Source organism: Malaya genurostris, chromosome 3 (assembly GCF_030247185.1).
Source record: "Malaya genurostris strain Urasoe2022 chromosome 3, Malgen_1.1, whole genome shotgun sequence".
Classification (NCBI taxonomy): domain Eukaryota; kingdom Metazoa; phylum Arthropoda; class Insecta; order Diptera; family Culicidae; genus Malaya; species Malaya genurostris.
In genome coordinates, this window is record NC_080572.1 from 161730410 (window position 1) to 161745191 (window position 14782).

The 14782-nt window shown below is 34.6% G+C and overlaps 1 protein-coding gene across 2 annotated transcripts; it reads right to left on the reverse strand.

The window, feature by feature from the left end:
* Nucleotides 1-419: 419 nt before the first annotated feature.
* On the reverse strand, nt 420-3649 carry LOC131437146 (protein inturned). Of its 2 annotated transcripts, none has more exons than XM_058606311.1 (3): nt 3430-3649; nt 853-3373; nt 420-554 (listed from the first exon to the last, which is right to left on the reverse strand). In XM_058606311.1, the coding sequence occupies exons 1-2, from the start codon at nt 3508-3510 to the stop codon at nt 1016-1018; spliced, it is 2439 nt and encodes an 812-aa protein (XP_058462294.1). In that variant the 5' UTR covers nt 3511-3649; the 3' UTR covers nt 420-554; nt 853-1015. The 2 variants fall into 2 exon arrangements, with proteins under 2 accessions (XP_058462294.1, XP_058462293.1); XM_058606310.1 differs by having other exon boundaries at nt 846-3373.
* Nucleotides 3650-14782: the final 11133 nt, after the last annotated feature.

Below are 14782 nucleotides of genomic sequence, written 5' to 3' on the forward strand. Positions count from 1 at the left end.
AAGTCCGACTACCGGTACATTTTTTTCCAAAATTCAAATCGTCATAGAGAATCGTAAATAAATTTGTAGGTAATATTAGTGTATGGTTGAATGGACCGAATGTTATTATGCCGATATCCAGCTTTCGGTTCCAGAAGTACCGACAACAGTAATCAAATGTTATAAAATGGAACTCACTTAGCCTTCTCGCATATGATTGAATAGATTTTTACTAAGTAAAATTCAAATGTGCAATAAAAATCTTTAAAACGATTTTCTAAACTTTTTTTAAAATTTTAGTATTTCGAAGAATTTCTGCTGTAAAATACTGGAGAAAATGAAAATGAGAAAGGCATCATTACACCACTAGGTAGATAAAAACAGGTTTTATGTTGAATGCATGAGAGTTTGTCGTTGAAATGTCACCAGTAATTAAGTAATTAATAATTTAATAAATATATTTTATGCTACAAGATCTATATATCATACATTTAACGTAAAAATATTTTTCATTTGCGTCGTACTTATCATACATGAACTAAATAATGTTATTTGGCGATCAACATTTTCATTACCTGAAAAATACCAACAAACACATCTTATGAGTCATACAAACAAATTCAAATAACTGCATTAACAAGCAAGTTTAGTTCCTCTTCAAAATGATATAATGCAATGACAAGCATGTTTCATTTTTTTCTTAGTAATAACCAATATTCGATCATTTCAAATTTCGTTTCATTTACAAAGAATTGAGTGGTGATCGTGAAAACCACTTAGTGATTAATAAGTAAAAGAAAAGAAACAATCACTTGCTGATATGGCTTTTTAAAAAATCCACCGGTAATTTATTTAAATACACTTACTCTTCACCTTCTCTTAAAATTTGTAGTTTAGATCCAGATGAAATCAGTTGCAATCAGATCACGATCACGAAGATTGATGCAGCTATTTTGTTCAAAACATGTTATACATATGTTAAAAAATGATGATACATCATTTATATTAATCACCATCATCATAATTTTGGATAAAACTAGCCTGCACAAGTTAAGCAGATGCGAAATGCAAGTTCAACCATATTCTGGGGTGCATCTGCTCGATGACAAACATATAATTCTCTGGGCGGCGTGTTGAACAATCGGCCTAGTACCCAGAACTCGATCTTTTCATTTGAGGTTGTTTCTTTTGGAACTGACATTAGCATTCCTTGTTCTTTGATTGCCACCAAAGACCGATGGGTATTTCCAATTTTGTTTGAGCTACGTGAAAGTAAGTCACGAAATCTTTTTGTATTTTGTAAGGTATTGTGGATTATAGTACAAGTTTTTCTGAATGTGTTCATGATTATATCGTGCTTCATAATAGCTGTACTGAGTACCGGGGCTAGAAAAATGCCGTCTCCCATCTCCAACTGAACGAAATAGTAGAGAAGGTTTTCATTTCCAAATGTTAGCATATTTGGAATTAGCTCCGAAAATTCTTTGCAGCGATTTTCAGATATTTCGTTAATATCGAAGCTACTACTTCTCTGGCTGCTGTCATAACTCTGACCCCAATCTGAGTCATCATCATCATCATGATCGTTAGCGCCGTCCTCCTTGAGTGGATGGTTTTTGATAGAACTGGAAGCATTCGATTCCTCATCGTGGTTCCGTGAAGTCATACGTTGTTCCTCTATTCCAAACTCTTGTTTAGAGGTAAATGAAGAAATACATTGAGGTCTTCTATTCGAATCAACCCATATTCTGACGAGATTTTCAATACCAGTAGATTTGAAATATTCTAACATATCCTGTATTTCCTCAACATAACGAGAGAGTGATTTATTGTGATTTGTATTGATGGGAATTTCTAGAATAACAACCATTAATAGATGTCCAATAGAAACTAACATCAAATAGGCATCGTTAGACTCGTGAAAATTATGTTCGCAGTATTCTTTTGGATAAAATTTACGCCAAATTGCAAGATTTTTTATATTTGTAGTTGAAATGACTTCGAAAATACCGAAATTTCTTAAGATGGCCTCAACATCTATCAAAAACGACCCGTTTATATGTGAACAAATCAAATATTGATTGTAGTACAAACAGCATCCGATGATTGTTACATCGCAGAATAAATCCACCAGTTCATCATTCCAGTTGCGATAATCCATCGCTTCAAGTTCTCCAAGTGCATCGTCGATCCGAAGCTGTATTTCCTTAGGTAAAGGAATGAAATGTGGTTGATGGAATGTTTTTTCAAATTTATCTAAACTTCTGTGAGTTTTAATTGAGTGGCGAATTAGCTCACATAATTGCATTAATTCTGTTTGAGATTCCACTGGCTTATTGAAAATGATGGAACTATTGTAATACAAAATTCTTAACAGTCGGCAGATTTGCTCACTTTTTTGTTTCACGGAGAACAACGATGAGTATTTTGAGTTAAATCCGAGCAACAGAATGCCTTCTTCGAAATAATTATACGTCGTGTAATAGAGTACGTTTCGTATTTTCATATTTGTCATTATAGTTTTGGTTTCGAAAGATGAGTTGAAAATTGAATTTAATGTAACAAAACTTCCTTTAGAATTGTACAGTGAATTATTATCTCTCGCAGGATAGCAAAACTTTACATCTAGCTCATCGTTTTGAGTGTACTCTTTTGATATATAAATCATGCTGAAAATCATATCATTATTACTCATCGTTTGAATATCATCTTTATTCAAAAGAGTCTCTTGACTTTGAATCAAATCCATTAGACTTGTCAACTTAATTTCTATAGCATTAGTGATGTCATGTTCAATCATTTCGAAGAATGTAATTTTTATGATGGTAGGAATTTTCGTGGATCCTTCCAATAGAGATTCCAAGTTATCTACAGTTACGATTTCGGTATCAAATAATTTAATCCAGTCTTTCGGTTTAACTAGTTTTCCTTTGTTGAATACTGAATATTCTTTTATCTTATCAACCATCAATTTTCTACCATCGGGAAACAGTGATGTGGTAATACCAAGAATGGTTTCAGACAAAGGAAGTATTTCTTTGATAACAATATTTTTTTTTGGCGCTATACTTATAATGATTTCCTTGTTCAACCCATTTGGTTGTTCCTTTTTAATCGTCTCAATCACACTTACTTTGAAAAGCTTGTATTTATTCTTCTCTCTTTGGCCAAACTTAGATAGGATATTCTCCTTTTTTCGAATGGACAATCTTTTATACTCGTTTCGAAAAAACAAATCGTCGTCGAACACGATAGGTTTTGCATGGTAAACTAAATCAAATTTCACGTAAAATAAAAAATTATTCATTATAAAAGGACTCCATTCGTGAGACCGTGAATCAAAACTGATCTGGCTACCATCGGAGGAAATGTTGGATTGATCATCGGTCCACACCTGACATACATAAAACGCTTAAAAAAGAAATTTAATATAGGCCTGACATAGTATACCTGATCGTCTTCTTCAACTTCTTGCGAAACAAGAAGAGAATTTGAACATTTATTGTTGGAAGAACGTTGACTGGAAGCCATTAGATTTCGGATATCACAACGAATAACTAAATGATTCAATGGCGCAACCAAGTTGATCACCGAATATATGCTTCAAATCGTAAAATTAATAGTAAACAAATGGAAAGTATACACAATAATTGAAAAACACTTCAAAACAAAAAAAAACCGGCGTCAAGTCAGGCACCAAATTTTTTTACGTCGGGAATTAAGCGATTGCTGCGCCATCTGCGTGTCACACTTTCAAACCGTCAAGTTAGGCACCAAAATTCAGGGACTGGTATATTTTAATGCCTGGATGTAAATTATTTAATCCAGGCTGTTATTAACAACCATTTTTAAGATATTCCGTGCAACAAATAATTTTAGGATATTTTGTGAAACAAGTAAAGGTTTTTTTGCCTTTCTTCATAGAAAAGTAATAGAATTCCTTGAGAAACCACTTTTGAACGAAGCTACAGAAACCCACAGAGTTATATACAATTAGATTCAACTTGATAAGATCGGACAAAGTCTGTGTGTTTATGTGCATGTGCACCTTTAGAAGATTTTTCTTTCCGCACAATTTTCTCAGCGATGGCTGAAACGATTTTCAAAGAAAATTGCAACAGAGATCTCTATTAGGACTTCATTTACTATGCTGTACTAGTACCAGAACCAGTGTACAATTTCGTCGAAAACTTTTGATCGACTCGATAAATTTCGAATGGATGTGCAACAGAGATCTCTATTAGTATAAGTTATCGAATGAACGTATTGTCAAAAGTACCTTTTTCTATGACTTCATATGAAATTTTCAAAATGTACTAGTACCAGAACCAGTGTACATTTTCGTCGATAACTTTTGATCGACCCGATAAATTTCGATGGAAATTGCAACAGAGATCTCTATTAGTATCAGGAATCGAATGAACGTATTGCCAGAAGTGCCTTTTCCTATGACTTCATATGAAATTTTTCAAAATGTACTATGCTGTACTAGTACCAGAACCAGTGTACATTTTCGTCGATAAATTTTGATCGACCCGATAAATGTCGATAAAAAATGCAACAGAGATCTCTATTAGTATAAGGAATCGATTGAACGTATTGCCAAAAGTACCCTTTTCCATTAGATGTTTGTATTTTCATGATGTGCAATTAAACTTTATTAATAAATATTGCGGAATCCCAGTAGAAATGATTTCCTTTTAAGGGATCCACTATGATAAAGGCTAACTAAAAAAAATTATACAAGAATGAATTACTTTTGACAGTTTGTAAAACAAGGAATAAATTAAGGAACTACATTAATTAAATATCTCGTTCAGTCTATGCTTAAAATGATACTTCAGTCTAGCCCCGAATAAGGCACGGCTGGATGTTCTTTGAATGTCAAGTGGAAGTGCGTTATATTTTATTGGACCAACAAAAACAATCCTTCTTTGACCAATGTTTGTGACTGCTCGAACGCGAAGCAGGTTGTTACTACGACGTGTAGTTCGAGAGTGAGTTAAAGTTGGAAACTGTAAATTATGGTGAGTTGAGGTGTTGTGTAGAATATCTTGAACGACCAGTAATGTTTGAACATCACATAAGTATGCCAGAGGTAAGATGTTATGGGTATTATCGGAGTATAACAATAAACTTGAAAACAGTAGGGGTTACATCCAGGCTCTAAAATATATCAATGCCGATGTGACGTGACACGCAGATGGCGCGAAAATCGCCTAATGCCAAACACCAAAAACACGCCTGACTTGATACAGACAAAAACGAAACACACGAAAGTAAAGTGAACTCGCCGACTAAGAGCAAATAACTGCTCAAGTGTCAGATTTCAACCAAAAGTTAAAATTACACTCAAATAAAAATTCACGTTCGATTTATTTGAAAAATCACGTAAAATGGTTTCAAATGTGAAATTGAATATTTTATGTGACGAGAATGAATGTTATACGAACATCCTCTAAAATGAAATAGAGTCAAATAGAGTGAATAGATTCATCACATAAGGTTTACGTGAATTGACCAAACGTCAAACAATTTACGTGAATTTCCAGTGTGAAAAAACTCGATTTTGAAAATGGCGAACAGTGGCCCTCTAAAGTGTAAGTAGTATAAATATTTGCGAGAAATGTTAGTTACAATTTTTGACTACATGACTACATCGAGATTTATATAATAATCTGAAATCTTGACTTCATCCAATATATAAAATATTTTGACTTCAACCAATATATAAAATAGTAATTCTCTGGTATCTACATTTGATATGAACTGATAGGTAAATGTGATATGAACAATACATTACATTTTACCTATGAAACACGTAACTTTTACTGGATTATGCATTGAACAGCTTTTAAATGCCAGTCCATTAAAACCTACGTGAAAAAAAGGGTGGGAAATATTCACATAACTTCACAACATTCTCTCTCAGCAACCAAAGGGGACACGATCATTGAAAGTGTCATTACTAAAAATAATATCACTTTAATCAACGTTTATGGTGCAGTAATGACGAGTTTTCTATGCAAATTTGAAATATCATTACTTGGTCATTATTAAATATGACAAAAATTATTCTCGTGTAAGAGCCGCTACCCACATTATCGAAATGACGGAATGCGTAATGAATTCTTACTCGACTGCATGATTTTTCAGTGCTCGATCGGTTCAGTGCTAGAATTTTCGCCTGAGTTGGCAGCTCGATCAACCTGATTGACAGTGACATTATAAATGTCATTGAATATTCGCTCATTTTAGGAATGTGTTAGTGTGAAATTTAAGCGACTTAAGCCATTTCACTACACTCCAGCTAGAGGAATGGATGATGCTGACTAAGGTAGGCCGTTTTGTTAATTTCCAGCGAATTTCAATAGTTTATATTGGGATTCTAAGAAGAATTGGTTATTTACTAGTTCTGTATATCCGAAAAACATGAAGTTTTAAATTTGTATATTCAGTTATATAATGTTTTCGTTTAAAAATAAACTGAAAATCAGCACGAAAACGTGCAAAATCAGGAAAGAAGAAGAAGAAGACGAATTGACAATTCAGTCCGCATCTTCTCACTCAATTCCGAATGATTTCCGAATCAACCGGTTGTAGGCGAACCGGTTCATTCGGAATCGGTTGTTGCACTGGAGTTGGAATTGATTCGGAATTCATTATGATTTCCACATGAAATTCCGAATGAAAATTTCTCGCCGATTCGAAATTGATTCGGAATCCATTCGGAATCCATTCGGATCTGATAATGTGGGTAAAGAGCTTTTTCGTAAAATTGTACTGCCTCCTTAATAGCGACCAGCTAAACCCGCTTGTGAGAAATTCTGACAGCTGGCAGAAGCCTGGCAAGATTCCGGCAACTGCAAAATTTTGTAGGCGAAATTGAGTCATTCTGTCGCCACGTGACGTCTTGCAAGATCGCTTTTCCTTCTTGATTCTGTTCGACTTCATTTGATATTCTTAAATCCTGCATGTACTGAAAAATGAAAACGAGTCTAGAGAACAGGTAAATGAAATGAAAATACTGGTATATTGAAAGATGAAGCCTTGCATACCATGTTTGGTAGTGCAAAAGCTATGTTATTTTCCTTCATTTAAACTTCTAATAGAAAAAATAAAACCAAAGGCGCTATACATGAAGAACCGATTAAAAACGGTTCTACCAGTCATGTATGGCAAAAATCCGGCAGAAAAAGAACCGTTAATAATCGCAAGGCGAAATTCTCTGCCGGAAACGGTTATTGCATTGTTGCCAGACTCTACCAGTCATTCTGGCAGATGCTGCCAGGCGTCTGAGGGAAAATTTGCCAAGCACATGCAAGCGGGAAAAGCTTACAAAGGATTGCTTACTGAATGTGCCCTGATGGCAGATATCGAAAGCAAGAAAGCCAATAAAACGTGAGCTCCCCGACTGAAGATCATCAACCAAAGCGTTCATTTCTAGCATTATCGCAAATCATGACAACTATTTTTAAAACATTGTATATAGAAAGTTAATGAAAATAAAACTTGTTACAAAACTGTTTCTTTCAAAATAAATTCTTGGTTATATAATTATAAATTTGATCATAATTTAAGTAACATTTCAATAAGGAAAAAAATTTCTCATACAGACGAAACAGCAAAAACCAGGAAAATGTGTCCATATTTAAAGCTCTAGGGTTAAATATATATAAAAAAACCTGTTTTAGTCCACCTAGTGGTGTAATGATGCCTTTCTCATATCAATCATACTATCATATATAACACTGTGGTATTCATCAAAATAATTTTCTTCAATTTTTGAAAGAATAACCGAAATCGGTTTGTTTGACCGTCTACTGATAGAAACTATCAATTGGAGAAGAATTTTTTACAGTTTTTGTCCTTTTCCAAATATAATATACATCAACATGGATCACTTTAACGAATTCAATACGAATCGAAAAAGACATCACTGTAACACCATCTCATGACGAAAAAGGCTATTAGTTCAGTCATGTTTAACAGTTTGCGTTGAGCGTGCACCTAGAAGTGAAATGTCATAAAATAATTGAGCACGATGGCCACATAGAGGTGTGAGCTTTTTTATATTTCAGTGTGTTTTTTTCTGTAATGTATATATATAAATGATGTAGAATCACGCTTTTTTAGACCTATACTCTTCTTTTTCAAGTGTTATAAAGTAGTATTCAACTTTGCTCATGAATGTTATAAATAGTGCTGAAACGCCTATCTTCACAAAACCTGTGAGGGCGATCTTTCGCAGATAACTTCTGATATATAGAATATATCAACAAAATTAAAATGAAATGAATGATTTATTACTAGTTATCTCGCTTTCATCGGTCTCCGAACGCCAATATTCTATGATAAAATCAAAATTGTAATGATTGTTTACAGTCACTCTCAAAGTGACGTTCATAAATGCAACTCGGTACGCAATCGACAACGTACAACCCGAGTGCCTGCTCTCGAATACACAAGCGATTATTGGTGGCCGCTGTGAGGATTGCGCTACGAAATATACGAACTTACCAACCACTCCGTTTTACTACCAAAATGGAGGGCCTTGGCGTTGCACACGAGCCTCGGGGATTCTCCGTCACGCGTAGAAAATAGATAGTCCGCTGGTCCAACAAACTCCAGTCCAATATAAACCGCCCGTTGGACGAGCGATGCTGTTCAACGCGAAATTACTTTAGTTACTTTATAAATCAAAAACTTATCTACATATACGTTACATTTGTTCACTGAAATTCGAATAAACTCACGACTCATCCACTATGGTTTTCTACCTAGTATGTACAAACGCGAGGATTATTTTCCTCATTATACTAATGCAAAATATTACTTCAATATAATTTGTTATTATTATTAATTAATATGTACAAGAGCGACAATTATTGTGAACAAGATCGGTGCAAAAGTACAAACCGTTAGGGCATATTCAGTAGTGTTCTAGTTCTAGATGCATAATTTATGTCAGTTAAAACATTTAAATCTGGATTTTATAACAAGAAAAACTAGCAGCCCCAGCAGTGTTTTACTCGTGTTTCAAATATACAAAAAATAGAACGGCATCGTAGACCAGTTTTAAATTTGACAGAAAAACTGGTCGAATAAATAGAACTAGAACGGCTTGCTGGGGATACGTTTGTTCTAGTTTCTGTTCTATTATAGATCTTCCATATAGAACTTCTAGCTGCTGAATTTGCTCTTACATTACACTGCCCTGTTCTATGAAAATTTGATCAATCAAATTGATCAAATTTTCATAACTTTAGATGAAATTAATTTTATCAAATTTTCCAAGTAGGGTCTAAACGATGAAAAAATCTCAGTGTTTCGAATTTTTTCCAGAATTATCGTTCAACAAAATAAATTCAAATGTTTTGCATGATAAAAAGCATCATTCAAAAAACATTTTGTAATTTTTTCGTGTAAAAATATTGAGAAATAACTCGGTGAAGAGGTATTTTTGAGGACGCTTCTTAAAAATCACGATTTGCGGTGTCAGACTAATCAGAAGACAATAAATGAACGCAGCATACTTAGAGAAGAAGTTTTTCTAGACCCCAACGTTTCTGTTTGATTTTTTTATTTTTTTTTAATTTTTGGTGGTTGTTCAAAGTGAAAATTACGATTTTTCACGTAAGAATCCGCCATTTTCTAGCAGTTAAACCCAAAGTGACAAACAACGAAAACGAAAACGTTAAGGTCTGGTTTTTTATATGTAGAAAGTGTGTGCAAAATTTGAAAAAAATTTGTGCAGTAGTTTTTGAATGACGATGGCCACGGACTTTCAAAACCTGCTTTCGAGAAAAACGCGTGTATAGTTTTTTGTCTATAAAATAAATGGAAACAATGTATTACCCCAGGGAGCCCGTAATTTATTATAATGAAACATTTCAAGAATGTTTTGTTAAGTTTTGAAGTCAATCGAAGTAGGAATCTTGGGCCTGTGCTTCGAGCTCTTGCTTCTTCGTCGAATGAGATAGCCATAGATAAAGGTCCATAACTTCCAGAGTTCCGTTCCAATAGGCTTGAAAATTTCTCAGAAAATTCTAGAAATGTTTTACTATAAGGAAATATAAAGAAAATAATAAATGATTTTTCAAAAGTGTTAGACCCTACCCGCCCCTTAAATAAAGTCTCTCTTTATCTACTCACACGATTTGCGTTATGTTTTATTCGAAAGCTCTATACGTGTCGGCTTATGTGTTAAGCTGAAGGCTTTTGGCGAAGGCGAATTGTCGTTAACTTTCACAATAGCCGTTCGGGTCGTTCTTTGAAATTATCAAACCATAGTCTGGCAAGCAAACGACCGGTGACCTCTCGATTGCGAGAGTGGTGCATAAGTCCCCGAGTTTACCTGAATTTTTTAGGCTCGAAGCACGAACGGTTACATTGGCGCCCAACGTGGGGTCACTTGATATCAGCGCTAATGTATGTTCACTATTACTTTGGTTGCGATATTTTTTTCATTGCGTTCATGACATGCAATTTAAATTAACTGCGCAATAACTTTTCATAGGGGAAAGTTAAAATGTAAAATAAAATTGTTATTTTTATTAATTGTCTATGAATTAAAAGTGCATATACAAAGCGATCTGCCCCTTGCTGTGAACTGTTTTGCGAGTAGCTTAAACTTTTAGTCAAAATTTGAAATTTCGATATTTATTTCCTAATAAGTAGTTGAATTGCACTTAACAGACGTTCATGACATGCAATTTAAATTAACTGCGCAATAACTTTTTCTAGGGGAAAGTTAAAATGTAAAATAAAATTGTTATTTTTATTAATTGTCTATGAATTGAAGGTGCATATACAACTGTGAACTGTTTTGCGAGTAGCTTAAACTTTTAGTCAAAATTTGAAATTTCGATATTTATTTCCTAATAAGTAGTTGAATTGCACTTAACAGACGAACCATTCCAATAGAAGAAAGTTTGTTTAGTACTGAAAAAATGTTAATAAATAATATGATAAGTGTAATACAGTATGCATAAGAACAAGTTATACTTATTACTTACTTATTATTGAATTGAAGTAATTCATAACTCTCGTTGAGGCGAATATCAAGTCACGGTTTATTTATATACTAAATTGTTTTGTTTTGAAGCATTTATTTATTTATTGATTAAACAACCTGATATTGTGTATTTATATCACTGGAACCATAATCATTATCACAGTAAACATCAAGACAAATGGAATAATTTTTCAAATCATGAAATTGTAATATCAAATTAGGAAATGTTGATAAAATTCTGAAATTAGCATTAAGATTAATATGTTTAGTTCTGCGTTTACATTTCACACACAATTATATAAAAAGGGATTTTTCTACAACAATGTGTTCTCTTCCGAGTTAGTATCAGATTGGAATTCTAAACCATATTTACAGCTTATTTTTTCGTGCAGTGTATATCGAAAAATATTCTATATATTTAGGACTGTTTGGTTCAGTGTACTGATTGGGAACCGGAAGTCGGATCCAAATAATATTCAGGAATTTTGAATGGGACCGCAAGACCTTTTATTTGAATCTAAGTTTGTAAAAATCGGTTCGGCCATCTCCGAGAAAAGTTAGTGCAAAAAAACGTTACATACACACATACGCACATACACACACAGACATTTTGCCTACTAGACGAACTGAGTTGAATGGTTCATGACACTCGGCCCTCCGGGCCTCGGTTCAAAAATCGGTTTTCACAGTGATTGCATAACCTTTCTATACGAGAAAGGCAAAACAAAAAGGTTTGTTCATAAACTAGTATAACCTACAGAGTGAAACAGTACTCAGGTCGGTTAGGCCATCTCTGAGGAACGAAAAGAGGTACTCCCGAAACCGGAATATGGGAACCGGTATAATCAAAGTTGGTTCGAAAAAAGTGACTGGGATCCATTTTTGAGTTCATGGCTACAATTTTCGGTCATTCATAAAAAACCCAAGAACAGAGAAAGCCAAATTAATGTTTGGCCGTCTACTGACAATGACTACCGATTGGAATAGTTTTGAGACAAGTTTAGAAATTATTTTTCTTTTTTTCGGTGCTTACGGAATCAGAAACCGAGAACCAGCATAGCTGGAACCGGGTTGTTTGGTTGTCTATTGACAATGGCTACCAATTGGAATAGTTTCGAGGCAAGTTAAGACATTTTTTTACGTGTTTTGTTTCGCCGCGTCGAGTGACGGTATCCAATTTTTAACAAACTTCACCCTATAATTCCGGAACCGGAAGTCGGATCCGGATGAAATTCGGAAGTTTTGTATGAGACTATGAGACCTTTCATTTGGTTTGGTCTAAGTTTGTTGAAATCGGTCACGTCATCTCTGAGAAAAGTGAGTAATTTGAAATAAGAATTTTTTCACTAATCACACTATAACTGCGGAACCGGAAGTCGGATCAAAATAAAATTCAGGAATTTTGTATAGGACAATTGTATCTTTCATTTGAATCTAAGTTTGTTAGAATCGGTTCAGCCGTCTCTGAGAAAATTAAGTGCACTTATTTTAATTTTTTTGCACATATCACCCTGTAATTGTGAAAGTGAAGTGTGAAAGCTGAGCAGATTTCTCGCTTGTACTCTGACAGGGCTCTTTCGATTTGCTGCTAATATCATTCCCGCTCTAGGTTTGCTAATGTCAGTCACCAGCTCAGCACAGCTTCTCGCTCCAACTCTGCCTTCGGCCTAAGGCTGTTATTAGTTTCATATTATGGTGAGTCAGGAGAAAAAAATTATTTTGCCAAAAACTGTCCACGTAAAAATCAACGACACTAATAAGTTATGATAGCCCTATGAGTGCTCTACAAAACTCATAGTAGCCGATGTTAGTTAAATTGCATTCAATATTTTTTGCGATTTTTTCAAAATTTCCTAGTTTTAACAATCAGCTATAAGAGAGCTAAAAAATTTCGTTACGTTGAAAGCGCCCTGGCGACGTATAGCGAAAGCTTAAGCTCAGCAACCAAAGCTCTCTTTTAATGTGATACAACATACAAACCAGCAAAAAAGTAGTGTATCACTGTAGCTAAACATGACAAGATGATGAAACGTCATCGACTTTCGCTATCGTTTCGTGCAAGATGCAATACAAAGAGGAATAATCCTTTTGAAGTATGTTACCTCGGAAGATCAATCTAGACATTATGGGGGTCTCGCTAGAGTACAGTTTAAGAGGCTATGTGGCTTACTAGGTGTGTCGGCTTTAAAAGTACTGTTAACCGTGTAATACTAAGCAAACTGACAACCCTGTCACCTGTGTATTAGTTTTCCTAACAACACTTATTTCAATACGCGTTTTTGTATTTCCAATTTTAAGAATAAATGCTCACTCTGAGCTTGACTATCATCATAAATAAAGTAAACCTAGATTCCCCAGTACTATAGTTGAGCAACCAATGACACCAAAAGCGCCGTCTGGTGTAGAATGGGTACGTAAATGCTCCTAAAACGCATGTACAAAGTTGACTGCGCATTTAACACAACCACAGTAGCTAATGGAAAAAGTACAACCGTTTTCTTTTTGTTTAGTTTAGAAGGTGTTCTCGATCTCGTTCTCATTTACGTCGTGCCAGTCTTTAAAAAAATCATTGTAGAACAACTTTCGGTACATCTAAAACAATTGAGCAACAAATCTGAAACTTGTCCATGCTGCACTAGCAGTTATAGAAATTTCATTTTCACATCGTCACGTTAAAAGCAAGTATAGCAACTATAACAATTGTGCAAATTACCCTAAATTTATCAAATGGCTTTCACAATTGTGTTAGACACAATATACACTGAGGTCTTTTTTTACACGGAGAATACGTACCGTTAAAAAAACCGCGTAACTTCGGAGATCCGTAAATGAAAACTACGATACTTCGGAAAGTCGCGTAAAAAACGCAAAACTAAAGAATTTTTTGTACCGAATGTCTTAGAAATGCATGAAACGTCCAGATCTGGTGTAATCCAAGAACAAATTTTTGAAAGAAACGGACTGGGGCATAGAAAAGTTTTAAGATTTCTGGAAACGAAATTTTTTATGCCATATGTTAGCGTGGATTGCTCTGGTTTTGCATTTTCGAGCAGAAGTGCAATTTTTTGACGGTGTTTCATGATCATTTCTGCTCGAAATTGCAAAGCCAGAGCAACCCTCTCAGCAGGCGGTTCTATTTTGTAGGTCGTTGAGCGCTTATTGAACGACATACTGCACGAAATAAAGAAAACTGAATTCGTTCAGTTTGCTGGTATGGTTTGTTGTTGTTTTTTCTCTTGCAAAAATAGTGTTAAATCTAGGTGTTACCTTCATATAGAAAAAAGATTTGTTGTTATTCTACGTGAAGTAGAAGTATTGTACAGGTATGTAGTGTTAGTTTAAAAAAATATGTGGATAAAGCTTCTATAATTGTCCAGTAAAACTAGTCCAACGGGGCTTCAACTCCCCATATTAAAAATGGCAAACAATGGACCTCTGTCTGCCGAGTTTGTTGAACGAAAAAAATGGCATTCGGTTCAACGGTCTGTTTCAAAATCGGCAAACGAAGGTCCCGTGTTGGCCTCCCGTTGAATGATTGATTAGACGTTCATTGGACCGTTCAACGTATTGGACCAATGGAGGACCGCCGTTGAAAGTTTTTTTTTTATTTATTTATTTGTATTTAGCGTAAACTGGGTTAGGTTTGGCATCAAGTGAAAACGACGTTAGTCTATGCCAACCCTGTTTCGCGTTTTCCCTTGTGGTAAATTAAATTATGGTAGATCGAATTATAGCAAACGAGCTTGATATTTATAGACAAGACGAACAATCAACTTGCTCGAATGT

Bases quoted from the DNA above. Each gene is read 5' to 3' on its own strand.
- LOC131437146 (XM_058606311.1), bottom strand. From the start codon at position 3,510: ATGGCTTCCAGTCAACGTTCTTCCAACAATAAATGTTCAAATTCTCTT. The intron at 3,374-3,429 runs GTATACTATGTC...TATGTATGTCAG, and splicing joins AAGTTGAAGAAGACGATCAG to GTGTGGACCGATGATCAATC.